The sequence below is a fragment of the Anomaloglossus baeobatrachus genome, chromosome 1 (assembly GCF_048569485.1).
Source record: "Anomaloglossus baeobatrachus isolate aAnoBae1 chromosome 1, aAnoBae1.hap1, whole genome shotgun sequence".
In the NCBI taxonomy this organism is placed as follows: Eukaryota; Metazoa; Chordata; class Amphibia; order Anura; family Aromobatidae; genus Anomaloglossus; species Anomaloglossus baeobatrachus.
Window position 1 is genome coordinate 214,205,261 of NC_134353.1, and position 19,243 is coordinate 214,224,503.

A 19,243-nucleotide genomic window follows, 5' to 3' on the forward strand; every position below is an offset into this window, starting at 1 on the left:
TCAGGTCTATGGTATATCTAGTTTTATATTTTAAGGTGCATTTCTCCTTTAAGAGTACAATTATATTGGGTGCTTATATGATCTATCATACGGAATGCCATTTGCAGATAATATTTACAAGAATTTCACGGTACATCTTACCCATCATTTCATTCTAAGCTATCCCTGCTGATAAAGATTTACATCCAAACATAAAACTGTGTACCTTAGTGAATCTGAAGTTAGAACAGTAGCCAAAGCTTCATTTAAAGGGAATCTGTCACCAGGTTTTCCTACCCTATCTGACAGTAGCATAATGTAGGGACAGAAACCCTGATTCCAGCAATGTATGGGCTGTTTACTGTAGTTATGATCAAATTCCTGTTTTATGTGCTGCAAATCAACCAGTTCTCTAAATGCCAATCTCTGTTTAACCCCACCCACACCACTGATGGATAGATTTCTATGTAAACTGTGTATAAGCAGAAAGCTGCCAATCAATGGTAGGGTTAGGACTATACAGAGCTCTTGAATATGGAGGACTATGTGGCAGCAGCTTTAGTACTAATAGTCCTTTAGTGATAATTCGCTGCTTATAAAATAGTGATTTCATAAAAACTATAACAAGCTGCCCAGTAAATTATACATTGCTGGGATACGTTAGGGGCCTCTGCCTTTATATGAAGCTACTCTCAGATTAGATGACAAAAACTTGGAGACTGATTATCTTTAAAAAGAACCAACCACCAAGATTTTTCTATGTGAAGTAAAGGCACTGCCATACTTTTCACTAGGATGCTGAATCCAGGCATCCATGGTGTAGAAAGATCGAATGCTTGGTTGATGAAATATCTTTAATCAAAGTTGCAGAAATGCACTGCACTTTGATTCACGTATGCAATGGGGGTGGGCCTTTGTGGAACGAGTCTTTGGCATTTTTTCCTTCTCTGGCACAAGATTATCTGCGTTCATAGGTGGAGGACCATGGGAACCTTCAGCTGTGACTGCAGATAACCTGATTGACGTCACCATTCATTCTCTGCCTGAAGCTCACAGCGGGAGGTCATGTTCTATGCCTGCATGCTGTCACTTCTGGTGTAGCAGAGCTGGAATTGTGGGGAGGTTAATAAAGGGGTGAAAGAGGGTGTGTTTTATTTCAAATAAAGGATTTTTTTCAGTGTTTGTGTTTAATTATTTCATAATAGGATGCCTCCTATTACTAATCTAGGGCTTAATGGCAGCTGTGAGCTATTATCCCCATATTACCCCAATTACCACCGTACCAGGGCAATCTGGATGAGCCAGGTAAAGTTACGGGATTTTTGCATCTAATAGATACAACAATCCTAGGCATGTGAAGGCTGCTATTTTTAGGCTGGGGAGACCCAATTATTTATTTATTATTACATCAATAGAGAAGCACACACAGCACCTGTGACTGAAGGCAGTAAGACACGCTGTCACACAGAGTGGGGGCGTGTCTGACTGCAACCAATAAGATACATGGGAATTGGCAGTGGGAAAATGTGCATATGCATAAGGGATAATGAGCGGCCCCGGAAGTAGCATTAGAGCCACGTGGCAGTCTCGGTAAGTATAATGCACTTGCTCCAATCCTCTTATCCCTCCTACCACCATAAACAGCACCAGATTCTGGTCCCCATAGACTAATATGGGGACTGGCGTCCAGCCAGATATCCGAGATCAAGTCCAGGCCCGAACCAGGATCTATTTTTAAACCCGGTTGGACCCGCCAATCCTGGATATCTGCGAGTCTGGCCATCACTAATTATTATTGGAATGAACATGGAAAAATTGTTGCTAGTTTCTGAATGGGAATGACAGTAGTGCTATCTCTGCACCAGTGTCACTTTACTCTATTGTCAGATCATATGCCTTACTTTGTTACTGTTGGCAGTGCTCACAATGGCTAGAGAAAAAGGTCCCAGGAAAATGGCCCCCCTCCTGCCCATTTAAGCCTTCTAAAATGTTCTGTACCTACTCTTTTAACATATTATCATATACAAGTAATCTCAATAAATTAGAATATCCTCAAAAAGTTAATTTATTTCAGTAATTCAATATAAAAAGGGAAACACATATATTATATAGTGTCATTACAGACAGAGTGATCTATTTCAAGTGTTTGTTTCTGTTAATGTTGATGATTATGGCTTACAGCCAATGAAAACCCAAAAGTCATTATTTCAGAAAATTAGAATATTATATAAGACCATCTGAAAAAATTATTTTAAACTCAGAAATGTTGGCGCCTTCTGAAAAAAATGTGCAGTAAATGCACTCAATACTTGGTCGGGGCTCCTTTTGCATGTATTACTGCATCAATGCGGCGTGGCATGGAGGTGATCAGAATGTGGTACTGCTGAAGTATTATGGAAGCCCAGCTTCAGCTTGTCTCCATTGTTGGGGCTAGTGTCTCATCTTCTTCTTGACATTATTCCATAGATTATCTATGGGGTTTAGGTCAGGCGAGTTTGCCGGCCAATCAGACACAGTGATACTGTGGTTATTAAACCAGTTATTGTTACTTTTGGCAGTGGGAACAGGTGCCATGTCTTACTGGAAAATGAAATTTACATCTCCAAAAAACCTGTCGGCAGAGGGAAGCATGAAGTGCTCTAACATTTCATGGTAGAAGGCTGCGCTGACTTTGGTCTTGATAAAACACAGTGGGACCTGCACCAGCAGATGACACGACTCACCAAACCATCACTGATTATAGAAACTTCACACTAGACCTCAAGCAGCTTGGATTGTGACCTCTCCACTCTTCCTCCAGACTCTGGGACCTGGATTTCTAAATGAAATGCAAGATTTATTTCCATCTGAAAACAACACCTTGGACCACTGAGCAACAGTCCAATTATTTTTCTCTTTGGCCCAGGTAAGACGCTTCTGGTGTTGTCATGAGTGTCTTGACGCAAGTAATGCGACAGTTGTAGCCCATGTACTGGATATGTCTGTGTGTGGTGGCTCTTGAAGCACTGACTCCAGCAGCAGTCCACTCCTTGGGAATCTCCCCCAAATTTTGGAATGGCCAATTTATAACAATGCTTTCAAGGTTGTAGTTATCCCAGTTGCTTGTGCACCTTTTTCTACCACACTTTTTTTCCTTCCATTCAACTTTCCATTAATAGGCTTGAACACCTTACTCTCTGAATAGCCTGCGTTTTTAGCAATGATCTTTTGTGGCTTACCCTCCTTGTGGAGTGTGTCAAAGACTGCCTTCTGGCAGTAATCAAATATTAGTTATCATACAGAAGTGTCTGTTACTAATGTATTAGTGGATGAAATAATTACATGTATATACCATAACTTTCTATTTGGGGATAAAGTTGAGACTGATTTTATATAGGCAGACCTTTTAGTTCTTGGTACTGACCCCCAAAATGGTATATGCAAGAGTTACCTCCTATGACTGGCACCATCAGAGTTGTAAAAACTTATATTTCTAAAGAAATAATTCAGAAAATAATGTAACAGCTCATCAGCCAAAGACAAGCTCAGGTCATGTTTTGTGATGAGCAGTTCTCTCTCTTAGACAGATGTGAAAGAAAAGGAATGCTCTGTCTCTGAATATTAGATCACAAACAGCTGTCAAGTACACTGAATTTGAAAGTTGGATTTTTCAGCTCAGGTGATGAACATGCCGGTCATCATGCAGCCATTTTTACCTTTGGGAACTTTCTTATAGTTCACAGGTTTGTGTTCAAATAATTGTATACGTTTTTGGGTGTTAACTAGATAAGCTATACTTTTACATTAGATTATGTGTCTATCCTATTATTATTTGCAATGTGTATATCATATGTCAGACTGTTATTGTACAGGAGAATATATAGCTCCACATGCTGGGCATTCAAATGAATGACGGACCATGCAATGCACAAACAGACCAGGTCTACTCCAGGGGCCACTACAGTGTCTTTCAATTCTGACATAATGGAGGGTATGAACCAAACTCCCCCCTCCCCCCCAGGGTGTGATCTAAGAACTCAAACTGTGAGTTAGGGGTACTTTGCACACTACGACATCGCAGGTGCGATGTCGGTGGGGTCATGTCGAAAGTGACGCACTTCCTGCGTCCCTCTCGGCATCGTAGTGTGTAAATCCTAGATGATACGATTAACGAGCACAAAATCGTCGTAATCGTATCATCGGTGTAGCGTTGGCGAATTCCATAATTACGCCGACGCGACAGTCCGATGTTGTTCCTCGCTCCAGCAGCAGCACACATAGCTGTGTGTGAAGTCGCAGGAGCGAGGAACATCTCCTACCTGCATCACCGCGGCTCCCGTCGGCTATGCGGAAGGAAGAGGAAGGAGGTGGGTGGGATGTTTACATCCGGCTCATCTCTGCCCCTGCGCTCCTATTGGCCGCCTGCCGTGTGACGTCGCAGTGACGCCGCACGACCCGCCCCCTTAATAGGAGGCGGTTCGCCGGACAAAGCGACGTCGCATGGCAGGTGAGTGCATGTGAAGCTGCCATAGCAATAACATTCGCTACGGTAGCTATCACAATGATATCGCAGCTGCGACGGTGGGCGGGGTCTATCGCGCACGGCATCGCAGCATCGGCTTGCGATGTCGCAGTGTGCAAAGTACCCCTAAGGGTGCAAACCTATTTTGTCCAGAAACAATACTTGCTTATTTGGAGCTTACCCTTGTTAATTAGCAGAGAAGAAGGAATGGTGAAATGTATGAGTGGAATGGTGCCTAGAAACTGCTTTATCCATGATAAGGATGCACCTAGCACCCTAATTAGCATTGGGAATAAAGAGTGGGATTTTGTACACCTCAGGTCAAGATCTGTATAATTAAAGTATGATTTTTATAGCGGCTAAGTCTCCTATATGTGTTTAGTTTACATTGTGTTTTGCAGGTGACTCCAAGCATTTTTGGGTGTATTTTTCATAGCATTTTTATTTTGTTTTACAGTATTTGCTCTATAGAGAATCCTATGAGAGACATACTAGGAAAAAACTCCATACCTATATTCCAATATTTTGTCAGCATAATTTCACTCTAAAAGTACTTAGGACTGCGAGCTTTTCATTTCATTATATTGGTGTTTATCTTTGCCAATGTATATGTTCACCCCAACATTGGGCCTATTACTTGTGTTTCAACATTATATTATTGTTGACTGTGTTTATCTTATAAAAGAGAGATTTGATCAAAAAAAACTATGTACTACTGGGTTGCATCATCAAAACAAACTATAACTAAAAGTTAAAGGAACTGCCTGTTGAACCCAACTTCGAGAAACCAGATGGATCAGCTACTTTTGTAAGGGTGAACTCTTACAAAGGTTCACATGTTGCCTGCTGCCTGAACTAATTAATTAGGATCAAGTGAATGCATGAAAGAATCCAACACCAGACACACACAGTCGGATGTAAATCTTTCCTCGATCAGTGGTTCGCCCAAGAAATGTGTTTATTCTAACTGTAACATGAACTTATATTTATATATAAACTAGGAAAAGAGGCATGGTTGGCTCTACAGTGGGCATGCCCGGATGTGTCCATTGGTTAGTGGTTGGTTAATGGGCTTATCCGTGGGCCAGTCAGTGGGTGGGTCTATGACATCATCGGGGCGGATCCATGGAGATGCTGGTGGGCGGGTCTATGATGTCATTGGGGTGGATCCATGGTGATGCTGGTGGGTGGGTCTATGATGTCACCAGGGCGGATCCATGGTGACACTGGTGGGCAGGTCTATGATGTCATCAGGGTGGATCTATGGTGATGCTGGTGGGCGGGTCTATGATGTCATCGGACGCCATCTTGCCTTGGGTGTCTGTCTGAAAACTGGCTTATGTATGGAGAATCGATTTCATTGACCACACTTCCCACAGTCCCCTATGTCCATAGGTTAATTATTTGATCCAATGGCCCTCTTCAACACTTTCACCAGCAGAAGCCACATCTGGCCAAATGTATTCTCCGCAGTGAGCTTAGCATGGAAATGTAGTACTACATCCTAGCTAATTAAATTGAATGGCTGACCATGTAATAGGTTAATGTATTTTGTACACCAACATAAAAGAATGGCTCTCCATATTGGGTCTCTAAAGGAGGTCCCATGTAAGACATATAGACAAAGTTGGCCTTTCTGAGACAACACTTTAAATGATTATTGTATTTTCCGGTTTGGAAGATGCACTTTTTTCTCAAAAACCTTGAGATTAAATGGGGGTGCGTCTTACAAACTGCATATGACTTACCGGGGCGGCAGTGGTGGCGCAGGTTGGGTGATACTAAGGGTTTGGAGGGAGTGTCACTGCTGTGGAGCAGCTTAGGAGGGTCAGTGCATGGCAGCAGAGGATTGGCGATACTGCAGGCTTGTGGAGTGTCACGGCGGCAGATGCCATTGATCTGCTGGCAGACTCGGAAGAGGGGGTGTCGCTCAAGAGGATCAGTGTGCAGCAGTGGAGGGTCGGCAATATTGTGGGCTCATGGAATGTCACAGCGGCAGGCACCATTGATCTGGGGGCTGCTTTCAATCGCCTGCAGTTGACGCGTTGGACTACAGGAAAATGACTGCAGAGGCCGATCTGTGCATGCGCCGCTTCCACAGCCATTTTCTTGAAGTCCATTGTGTCAACGGCCGGCAATTCAATGGAGCCCGCAGTCCGCCGGCAGATCAGTGGTGCTTGCCATGATACCCCATGAGACCGCAGTATCGCCGACACTCCGATGCCGCACACTGACCCTCTTGAGGTGTGACACCCCCTTATCCGAGCCCACTGGCAGATCAATGGCACCCACCACCATGACACCCCACGAGCCCACAGTATCGCTGACCCACCCTCTGCACACTGACTCTCTTGACGCGCGACACTCCCTCCTCCAACCCTGCATCATCGCCAACCCTCCTGAGCTGTGACAACTCCTCCTCCGAGCCCGCAGCATCACTGTAGCGCCCCTGAGATTGGGTTCTACAGGGTATTGTATTGTATATATTTTTATGTATTTTATAATGTCCTTTCACCCTAGCAGGCAGAGGTTAAAATCTTAGTAAGTTTCATTTCCTGTTTCACACAGCCTCACACACAGGCAGAGGAAACATTCCTTAGGTGGGGACATGTGCAGGAGGGAGTTACAAAAGGGACAGTTTAGCTTCAGTTATTTCAGAATGCCTTGAGAAAGCAGAGAGAGAACATTCAGTTATCAGCTCTCTAAGAGCTCTCTCTCAGGGAGGCAGAGCAGAGATACCACCAAGTCCAAACCGGTTCATACACCCTTTTCTTACCTGGGACTGGGTGAGTGGATGCCTGAGGACCCCTAAGCTGAGAGAGCGGACAGCGCCAGTTAAGAGGCTCCAGGTTCATTAGCTGGCAGAGACCTGGAATAGGAGAGGTGGCTAGCCGGGATGAAGTACAGATCCTGGGACTGGTAGTCATGTGGCATGGAGGAGAAGAGGGTTACAGAGACCCGCAGCTTTGGGTGGTAGAGTAGCGGGTCCCTAGAGCTCCAGAGACAAAGAGGGGACCACCACACGAGTGCACAAGAAGGGTAAAGCCCACAGGCTTCTCTACCAGACTTTGACCTCTGTTCTGCCTGGGAACGGCCGGAGTCATTGCAGTAATGAAAGAACAATGAGTAAACAAGATCTGAAACCCGCAACCCAGTGACTCTGACTCTGTTTGTCGTCACCTTGTGATCTGGCGATTTCCAGTACCCGTTCTCCCTCCTTGGGGCCGCTCCGCCTGTGGAGAGCGATATCATCCCGGCTGCACCCCAACCTCTCCCCTGGCGAGGTACCCTGCAGCGATGGCCTTATCCCTTGCCACACACCACAGGTGGCATAGTCAACATCATCCGTTCCACTCCTGGAGGAGGAAAGGTCGGAGGAAGGGTCCACAGTCGAGGAGGTCAGGACCCCAGTCACCACCGTAACCGGGGACTACCTCTCGAGGAACAATCTTTGCTAGTCTCCCTTTACTGTGCACCATGGGGCCACGGAACCAGGTCAGGCCATGACTTCTATAAACCACTGGCCCGGCGGCGGGTATACAAGGTACGGAGGTAAGCTCCTATCTTGAGCTCCATGGGGTGTCACCACCTACACTGCCTCCTGTAACCTTCTTGAGCCGTTCCACCCAGTGAGCTAATATAACAGGCACTAGGATTATGAAACTACTAGTAAGAGAGTTTGAGTAGCCAACCTCTGCTGCTAGCATAGTTTTTTCACTACTATATAAAGTGAAATTATACTCTAAGCTGTTCAAAGGTATGAAGTAAATTATAATTTTTGAATACTAAGTAGTCCCTGGAAAAGATACTTTGCCTTGGGCTTTAGCATTGCTAGCTCATTACCTTGATTTAAATTGATGTAAACATGTATTTAATACATTTTTAGCAACATTGTATTCTATATTTCAGTTGCCAAGTCTGGGTTAAAGTAGATGTCTTTAGATTCTGACAAAGCCTAGCTTATATACAGTAGCTAATGGAATAGTAGCCTGCAGGATCTGCTTATATATGTAACATAATGTAATCAGCGCTTGTGATGATATTTAAAAGTAATAGCTGTCGCTTTACTTAGCAACATATAATTCAACAAGATAAAGCCTTATAACAGAATCCTCTGCAGACTACACTAATGTTTTTCAATCTCAATTTTTCCTTTCTATACTCATAACTAGAAGACTATAGAGTAAAAACTTTAAAGTGTAACCGTCATTTTAATTTTTATTTCATATATGAATAGTACACATGAATATGAGCAACTATGTAACGTATTTTATCAGACAAATTGCCAGAATTGATCAGTCATTATAACAATTCTCAATTCTGAGGTAAAATCTGTATTCAGTGACTGAAGTTGAATTTGAAAGGTTAAGGCTGGCATCAGCATCTAAAAAAGCAAAGCAGATGCAGAGGCATATTGAGCTATCGCTATAGCATGCATTGCTTTCGCGATGATCAGAAAATTACGTTTTATAGTTCTGTCGGGTGCTCACTCTGTACACCCTTGTGTCCACATAAACCTGGAGCATTGTCTTCATCTTAGCACTTCTAGAAATATATTAATAACTTAAAGAAGCTTCCACTACTAATGTGACCCCCTTTCTTTTATTCTAACTCTTCATAACAACTAACACTTTCCTAATATACTTCTGCTATCTACCCTGCTCCTGTAGGCTTATCTCTAAGAGGAGCGTAAGTACCTTTATTATTGTCCTAGCTTTGATCCTTCTGGCTGCAGACCGGTATCAGACCAACAGATCGGGGCACATCACTGATGGGGGCAGGTGTCACGCTAGGTAAGGGAAGTACCAAGCGAAAGGGAAGGGAAAGCCTGTGTCTCGGGAAAGGAAAGATGGTGACCCCTGACCGTACCTACTGCTGGTCCCTAGGGTTCCTCACCAACCTAGATAGGTTCTGCACCTATGCACCAAGTCGGATATCTGACCCTAGGTTACCTAGTGCTGGGCCCTAAATAGGGAACAGATGGGATGAGCGCTTTGTCAACCCCACTAAACAACTATAGAAGAGGGACACACAGGGGAAAAAGCATGAACTACTTAACATTAGATGACTCAGGTAGAAGTTCAGCAGAGTTTACAGCAACTATGCCACACAGGAGTACAAACCACCTGTTTGCAACCTCGGCTTGAAGGAACTGAAATTATCACCAGCACAGTCCAAAGGAAGGAAGGGGTATTTAAACACCAAGGGAATACTGATAATCCACAGCTGGGTGGAAGTCAAACTCTTGCTGGGTCCAAAAGGAAGAGAGATGAATTCACCCGGAAAGCTACCTATACCAATGAATACTGACAGCAAGAAAAATAGAAAGTCAGGGAGCATTCTGTGCAGCCAGATGCTGCGACCTTCTATGGCCAGAAGCTACATTGCTCTGTCACATGTAACACACCTGTGACAGCAGGGCTGCATCTCTGTGAGTGACAGCAGTCTGGACATGCATACCCAGATTACACATCACTCTCCTCTCAGCCCTTACCAGTGATGTGCCCTACTCAGTTGGTCTGATTCCTGTCTGCAGCCAGAAAGATCAAAGCTACGACAACAATAAAAGTATTTGTGCGCCTCTTAGAGATAAAAGCTACTGGAGCAGAGTAGTTAGAAGGAGTATATTAGGAAGTGTTATTTAGGAAGAGTTAGGATAAAAGAAAAGGGGTCACATTAGTAGTGGAAAACCTCTTTAATACCAACTTTTAATCCCTATTAATTAGAGATAAGTGGATCACTTTGCGTCTCCCTGGTCCAGGGTGCAGGTTAGTGCTCCCTGGCCATGGACACTGGCTGCATGAATTTTCTTACTCTCTGGGATCCAGGGCTTGGCTTATGATTAGGCAGGCTGGTGCACAGATGATGTCACACCAGGCCAGTGAATAAAATGCAACTTTGGGGAGCCTTGAAATTCATGCAGCTCTTGTCCACAGCCAGAAAGCACATGCCTGGACCGTTGACTAGGGTTGACCGATGCGATCCGCTCATCTTTTCCTAATATGTTGTAATTTTTTGCTCTTTAAAAAAGTGCATTTTAGTACAAGTATTTATAGATGTTTCATATGGTTATAGAATTGGATTCTGAAAACTATTCACTCTTCAGTGGATCGTACAGGTATTTCAGTTATATTAATACATTTTTAACGAGCTGGGAATTCTCTTGATCTGTAATTTTATGGAAAATGTAAAGCTTTGACAGCCATGTTTGAAATATTTAACTGTACTAATAATTATTTATCTTGTGTTTTTGCAGCCAGCTTGGTTCCTATCGAAGCTAATTCATCAAAATCCTTTGGCGATGGAGAAAGCTGAAATGGTTTCACATGTCTGATTCGAGCAACAAATGTATACTAAGGAAGAAATTGTAACACCCTCATAAAACTTGTGGCTCAGAGTTTTTCTTATTATTTCACTTACTTATTCTTGTGCAATTAGTGGTCTTTATACTGTAGGTTTTTTAATATAAATCTTTATAGTCAAGTTTTATTAAAGGCGTTTCTCACAACTTTAATACAATAAGGGGATGTTTTCACTGCTTCCAATTGAAGAATTGTCTGTATATACACCACTGTGGCAGCTTTTTGCTTTCTGGTAAACATATAAAGGATAGGTGGTGGAATGTATTCAACTTTGTCTTTTGCACCAGTTTTTAAACTACTTACACAGCATAATTAATTTTTATCCTGATATCATGACCATACCCCTAAAAATGTAGACCTTTTAAAAGATATTTTTCACTTTCTTTACACTGCTGACTTCAGTGAGAGATTCAGAAATTCTTGCCTGAAGTTTTTTTTTTAATTATTGCTTATTTATTGAAGGATTTTTCAAATATATCAGGAGGTATAAGTAAATATGGAGTAGAACTGAAAAGCATACCCCTGCAATATTACATTCTCTAATGAGAAACCTCGTAATATCAGTGAAAAAAATATGTAAATCATGTTTTGGCTGCATCTCTCCATAATAAAGAGGCTATGTTGTGATTCAGAAAGAGGTCTTATAGTAATATTAATTCCAGGACTAATGGTTGTCAAATACAATATTTGTCAGCCTATTTACAAAATCAAAATCAATAACCGAATGGTGGGACAAAGACAAGATGGGGGCTGCGAGAGTCAGTGGTGAGGTGTCGGGGATAGTAAAGGATCATATTTTCCCAGCATGATTAGAGTTTGTGAGAGACAAAGACAGCAAGCAATAAAAGGATCTTAAGGTCATTCAACTGCCCATCATTCATTCTATGGAGGAGCAAGTTTTCTGGTTGGCTATTTATAGAGGCCATGTGGACCTCTTTAATCCTAGAGTGAAGTTCAAAAGGTATTTCCAAACTTTTCCAATATATGGCAATAAAACATTTTTACATGAAGGAGCAGCCTTAAAGGAGGATCTTAAAGGGAATTACTCAGTTCCAAAATATGTGTGAGAGGGATCTCAATGGCACAAGGCATCTTCAATATTGGTTTATGGTAAAAAATATATATAATCGTTAACTCTATAGTTTACAAATAAACTTCTACATTTTTAAATAAATAAAAACCCTAAATCAGGGGTCTCAAACTCGGCTGGGTATATGGGTCCACATACAAAAAAATGAATTTGGGGTGCCGCATTCTTTGCAGGACAAAGTGATATTTTCAGGGATACCATTTTTTTATATACACCTTTTGATCACTTTTTCGGAACATTTTTCACTTTTTTGTTTTATTTTTTAAAATGACATTCATTGTATGGATAATGGTACAGTGTTATAGCTTGGGTCAATATGGATGTGGCGATAATAAACATGCACTTTTTTTCTGTTTTATTTTAGTGTGTATATATATATAAAACAGCATTTTAAGTGGTAAAAAAAAGTCATGCTTTCTTTATATTTTTTTGCGTTTTCTTTTACTTATTTTACATTTTATCCCCTTCTTGTAAGTAATCTCTTAAAATTAGCACCATATAGTGATTTGGGCTAACTTCTTGTAGTAATGTCACCCATCCTGGTCCCATCTTGTAATAATGCACAATCCTGTTCCTCATCTTGTAGTAATGTACACCATCCTGGGCCCCATCTTGCAGTAATGCCTCCCATCCTAGTCTAATGTTGTAGTAATGTGCCCCATCCTGGTTCTCATCTTGTAGTTATGTTCCTTATCCTGGTCCATCTTGTAGTAATCTCCCCAATATTGGTCCCTTCTTGTAGCAATGTCAACCATCCTGGTCCCTTTATTGTAGTAATGTGCCCCATCCTGGACCCCTTTTTGTAGTAATGTTTCCGTAGCACCCCTGAAGCCATCAGGGAGCTTACAAGGTACTGCATCCCCAACCAGGATGCAAGGCCTACCTCCAGGGACTCAGAAGACCAGTGTCGATAACAACAAAAACATTCCAAATATTCCCTGTTTTATTCCCAAATTCCCCCTAGACTGGTACCAGACTAGGGTTGTATCTAACGGATGGCCACTTAGAGGCGGAGCCAATCCACTCCACGAGATGACCAGGTGTGAGGGTGGACAGTGGACAGTCAGAGTGGAGACTGAGTGAGTCGTCGTCGGTGACGGATGGACGGAGAGCGAATGAAGCACTGACAGGAGTGTAACAGTGACCTGAGGGCCCAGGCGTTTGGTTGCCGGTGGAGTATGGTGGAGTGCTCCCGGAACCATAGCACCGACGGGGTACAGAATCCTAGGTCAGGCAAATGCTCCAGGCAGACCTGATAAAATCTTCACAGTGAGGGGACCATTAAGGACCTCACTGACCTTGAAGTTCGGGACTCAGTATCAACGGGAGAACCGGGGAACAGGACCAGAGACTCCGTCCCCACAGGGTTCACACTACCGTCATAAGGATTACCATTGAGAGACTACCAGGAGGGGACCCCCAGATGCTCCAAGCCACGGGGACCCACCAACCAAAGACAGGTGCAGGGAAAAGAGGCCACCAGGTCACTAAACCGGCACTGGAACTAAGGGGACCAGCGGTCAAGACCAGCCTTTCTTGGGTGACCAGTTTACAACAGACTGTGAGTAAAAGAACCAGTTACACTGCAAACGCTTGTGTGGCCTACCTTCTTTCTGCACACATCTACATCACCTGTACTCTGGGGTCCGACCCTACTTGCGGAGGGCCTAACACCCAGGCTGCCACCAACATCAGCCCCAGTAGTGAGAACTGTGCAGCGGCGGCTCCATCCACATAGCCGCAACCCGCAAGTGGCGTCACGTATAAACTTTCATTTAAACTCCCCTGTAAATATACCCCTTTTAAAAAGCATCCCCAGAGACATAGAACCGGGCAACGGCACCAATTGACATCCACCCAGCAATACACCGCCCGGGACAGAGTACCCCACATAGCCCTGGGCGACACATTTCCAATCCTGGTCCTCTTCTTGTAGTAATGTGCCCTATCCTGGTTCTCATTTTGTAGTAATGCCAAATCCTTTCCCCCTTATAGTAATGTGCCCCATCCTGGTCTCCTTCTTGTAGTAATGTCCCCCATCCTGGTCCCCTTCTTGTAGTACTGTGCTCCATTCTGATCCCCTTCTTGTAGTAATGTGCCCCATCCTGGTTCTCATCTTGTAGTAATGCCTAATCCTTATCCCCTTGTAATAACGTGCCCATCCTAGTCCCCGCCTTGTAATAATGGGCCCCATGCTTGGCCTCATCTTGTAGTAATATGCAATTCTTGTCCCCATGTAGTAATGTCCACATCCTGGTCCCCTTCTTGTAATAATTTCTCCCATCCTGGTTCTCTTCTTGTAGTAATGTGCCCATCCTGGTCCCCTTCATGTAGTAAGATGCCCGATCCTGGTTCCCTTTTTGTAGTAATGTGCCTATCCTAGTCCTCATCTTGTAGTAATCATCCCGATCTTGGTCCCCTTCTTGTAGTAATGTCAACCATCCTGGCTCCCTTCTTGTAGTAAGGTCCCCCATCCTCGTCCCTTTCTTGTAGTAATGTGCCCCATCCTAGTCCCCTGCTTGTAGTAATGTGCCCCATGCTTGTCCTCTTATAGCAATGTGCCCATCCTGATCTCCTTCTTGTAGCAATGTCCCATCCTGCAGTAATGTCCCTTATTGCGCCATTTTTCACATGCACATTAAAAAAAAAAGATTCATCTCACCTGGCTTCTGTTCCCTTGGCGTGCTCTTTCCTACACATGTGACCCACAGATAACATAGACCCCTTCAGTCCAGGGGCTGCCAGGGCTTTGTTTCAATTGAATGCACTCTTTAGACGCACATTGAATTGAAATATATTGCTGGCGCCATGCATAGACAAGCTCTATGCACAGCTATAGCAATGGCACCAGCCAGCCAATCAGAGGCCAGCAGCTGACGTCATACACCGACATCAGCTGCTAGCCTGTGATTGGCTGGCTGCTGGCATTGAAATAGCTATGCAGAAAGCTTGTCTATGTGCGGCACTGGCAGTGCATTTCAATTGAATGCACATGTAAGGATGCGCATTCCACTGAAGTAAAGCACTAGCATCAGCAGCCTCATGGACCAGGTCGCAATCGCCAAGGGATCTATGGTGCCTGTGGATCACATGAAGCAACCTCAGAAGCTGCATGCAGATGCCGTGTGTTTGAGATCCCTGCCCTAAATAAAGTCCTAAATTCATGTAAAGTTCAATCACCGCATATTATATATCATAATTCTAGTAATAAAAGGTTTGGCAACTTTATATTAATTTTAATAGATGTGTTGGGGATATTATTTTGTGACCGTTACAATATATACAAACTTCAGGTTCTCCTCCTACACTTGTAGTGCAGCTTTCCTCATAGACATCTCATCTTTCCTGTTCCCAGAATGGCTGCAGATGTCTATCTGACCAGACCTGGGCATCAGCCTCCTCCAATTAAAATTATTACATGGGAAAGCTGTTCATCAATTTTAGCAAGTTAATAGACAGACAGGTCTGGTCACATGCCCATTAGCAGTCAGTTTATGCATAGAAGAGCTGTGAGGAAGGAAGGACCTGTAATACTTATACATTAGTAAATACAACAAAATCAAAAATTGTTGGTGATCAACCACCATTAAGCCCGCTTTACACACTACAATATATCTTACGATGTGTCGGCGGGGTCACGTCGTAAGTGACGCACATCCGGCATCGTAAGGTACATTGTAGTGTGTAACAGCTACGTGCGATTGCGAATGAACGGTAAAACGTTCATCGCACGCACGTCGTTCATTCCTCATGAATTGAACGTCAGGTTGTTCATCGTACCTGGGGTAGCACACATCGCAGTGTGTGACACCCCGGGAACGATGAACAGATCTTACCTGTGTCCTGCGGCTCCTGGCCAGCAATGCGGAAGGAAAGAGGTGGGCGGGATGTTTACGTCCCGCTCATCTCCGCCCCTCCGCTTCTATTGGCCGGCTGCCGCGTGACGTTGATGAGACGCCGAACGTCCCTCCCACTCCAGGAAGTGGACGTTCGCCGCCCACATCGAGGTTGTATGGACGGGTAAGTACGTGTGACGGCAAATAATCGTTTGTGCGGCACATTCAACAAATTGAACGCGACGCACATACGATGGGGGTGGTTACGATCGCATACAATATCGTAACATGTAAAGCAGGCTTTAAGGGTTTTAATTGTAAGGGAGCTAGTAGAAAACACTCACAGTATTGTCTAGTTTCAGTTTTTCTATTACAATACAATTTCATTGAAAAATTATGTACAAATTAAACAAATTTAAAAATAAATTAATTAAAAAATAGTTTTCGGTGTTAATATTATGTACATGCTTACATTCACAGTGCATGTTAATAATACACATTGTCGAGCATAATGACAAAAAATTACTCCAAATTGTGTTGTCAGGCTACATCCTTATGTAAATGTAAAGTTCTGGTCTCAGAGGGGTAAGATTGCCAGCCTGGTAACGAAGGGTGCAAAATCTAAATATTCCAACATAACTAAATTAATCAATTTACAACTTACTGTAGCTTAATCTTTTAATGCAATCACTTGTACTAATAAACTTTAATGAATGAAAACCATTTGTACAGCAATGTAAGTGTATAATTTTGTACATATATTAGTTCTCCATGATTTTCTGTTTATGTTTTTTTTCCTGCCCATTTTTAGTAGTATTTTGATATGAATAAACACACAGGCTTATTTTGTGTGATTAATATTTTGTCGAGTTAGTTGGACAGATCATTGGTCATAATTTAAATCATAAGTATAGTTCATTATCGCTATGTAACATATCTTGTACAGTTAAAAAGGTGCGTTTGAACGTAGTGTTTAATAATTGTTGCAGGGTTTTATTGTGTAAAAAACTTGTCAAAAATACCACCTCTTTAGAAGCCTTTAAAATATCCTTTCAGAAAAAGCAGCCATGCATGTGAACATGAGACATACCATTTGTGGCCATTACCATTAATTACCCATTTCCTGCACTTTTCCCTCTGCAGACTCTATCTCTAGTTTGTAATTGAGTCTAAGCTAGTAACTGGAGAACTAGTTACCATGATATCTCCTTTACAATAAGCACACAGAGAAATTATAATTATACAGCAGTGCTAGACTGTGTAGCCCTCGAGTAAGGGGTACTTTACACACAGCGAGATCGCTACTGAGATCGCTGCTGAGTCACGTTTTTTGTGACCTCGTTAGCGATCTCGCTGTGTGTGACACTGAGCAGCGATCTGGCCCCTGCTGTGAGATCGCTGCTCGTTACACACAGTGCTGGTTCGTTTTTTTATTGTTGCTCTCCCGCTGATAAGCACACATCGCTGTGTGTGACAGCGAGAGAGCAACAATCCTGAATGTGAAGGGAGCAGGAGCCAGCGTCTGACAGCCTGCGGTAAGCTGTAACCAAGGTAAACATTGGGTAACCAAGGTGGTTACCCGATATTTACCTTCGTTACCAGCCTCCGCAGCTCTCACGTTGCCAGTGCCGGCTCCTGCTCCCTGCACACGCTAAGTTAAGCGGTGTGAGCTGGTAACTAAGGTAAACATCGGGTAACCATACCCGATGTTTACCTTAGTTACCAGTGTCCGCAGCTTCCATACGCTGGCTCCGTGCAAGAGCAGCGTCGCTTGCACGTCGCTGCTGGCTGGGGGCTGGTCACTGGTCGCTGGTGAGATCTGCCTGTTTGACAGCTCACCAGCGACCATGTAGCGATGCAGCAGCGATCCTGACCAGGTCAGATCGCTGGTCGGATCGCTGCTGCATCGCTAAAGTGTGAAGGTACCCTAAGACGCTAGCTAGAATTTGCAGGGCCAGTTTCTCTGCTTCCCACTCAGCCTCTTTCTCCTCCACCCTTTCAATAGAGTACATCTCTTCTTGAGAAATGGAGATTTAGGCTATGTGCGCACGTTGCGTAATTTCATGCGTTTACACTGCGTATTGCATTGCAGCGTAAATTCATGCGTCCTGCATCCCCAGCACAATCTATGAAGATTGTGCATAATCCATCCGCATGTTGCATTTGAGAGCGCAGCGATTTGCATGCTGAAATTTTGATCCAAATCGCTGCGCTCAAAAAGCAACATGTCACTTATCTCATGCGCTTTGGATGCTGCTCACACTCTGTCTATGGGAGAGACAGTATCCAGAGCACATGAAATCGGCATCTATTCTGCAGACACACTGCATCCATTACAAATTGTTTCTGCAGCGATTTGAAGCGCACAAGCACTGCCAAATCACTGCAGAATTTTCAGCATGGACACTACGCAACTTGCGCACATAGCCTTATGCTGTTTTTTCAATTAAACTAACATTAAATGAAACAGAAGTACACTCTATACATTGTTAATGTGGTAAGTGACTATTCTAGCTTCAAACGTCTGGCTTTTAATGCAATATCTTATAGAGGCCCATTTCCAACAACCACCACTCCAGCGTTCTAATGGTACATTGTGTTTGCTAACTCTGTTAGAAGGCTAATGGATGTTTAGAAATCCCTTGAAAACCCTTGTGTAAGTATGTAAGCACAGCTGAAAACAGTTTTGCTGATTAGAGAAGCTATAAAACTGACCTTCCTTTGAGTTAGTTGACATTTGTTGGTTCCATTAAACTCTCCAAATGGCCAGAAAAAGAGAACTTTCATGTGAAACTCAACAGTCTATTCTTGTTCTTAGAAATTAAGGACATTCCATGCGAGAAATTGCCAAGAAACTGAAGATTTCCTACAACGGTGTGTACTACTCCCTTCAGAGGAGAGCACAAACAGGCTCTAACCAGAGTAGAAAGAGAAGTGGGAGTCCCCGCTGCACAACTGAGCAACAAGACAAGTACATTAGAGTCTCTAGTTTGAGAAATTAATGCGTCACAGGTCCTCAATTAGCAGCTTTATTAAATAGTACCTGCAAAACGCCAGTGTCAACGTCTACAGTGAAGACGTGACTCCAGGATGCTGGCCTTCAGGGCAGAGTGGTGAAGGAAAAGCCAAATCTGAGACTGGCTAATAAAAGGAAAAGATTAATATGTGGAAAAGAACACAGACGTTGGACAGAGGAAGATTGGAAAAAAGTGTTATGGACAGACAAATCGAAGTTTGAGGTATTTGGATTGCACAGAAGAACATTTGTGAGACGCAGAACAACTGAAAAGATGCTGGAAGAGTGCCAGATGCCGTCAAGCATGGCGGAGGTAATGTGATGGTCTGGGGTTGCTTTGGTGCTGGTAAAGTGGGAGATTTGTATAAGGTAATAGGGATTTTGAATAAGGAAGGCTATCACTCCATTTTGCAACGCCATGCCATACCGTGTGGACAGCGCTTGATTGGAGCCAATTTT

The 19,243-nt window shown here is 43.3% G+C and overlaps 1 protein-coding gene across 3 annotated transcripts in view; it reads left to right on the top strand.

The window, feature by feature from the left end:
• Positions 1 to 14,675, top strand: part of TTC29 (tetratricopeptide repeat domain 29) — a 408,961-nt gene extending 394,286 nt beyond the window's left edge. For all 3 annotated transcript variants that reach the window (XM_075335612.1, XM_075335622.1, XM_075335630.1), the window contains one exon: positions 10,737 to 14,675. In XM_075335612.1, the coding sequence (XP_075191727.1) occupies positions 10,737 to 10,795 (59 nt within the window). In that variant the 3' untranslated portion in view covers positions 10,796 to 14,675. The remainder of the gene's footprint in view (positions 1 to 10,736) is intronic.
• The last annotated feature ends 4,568 nt before the right edge of the window (positions 14,676 to 19,243 follow it).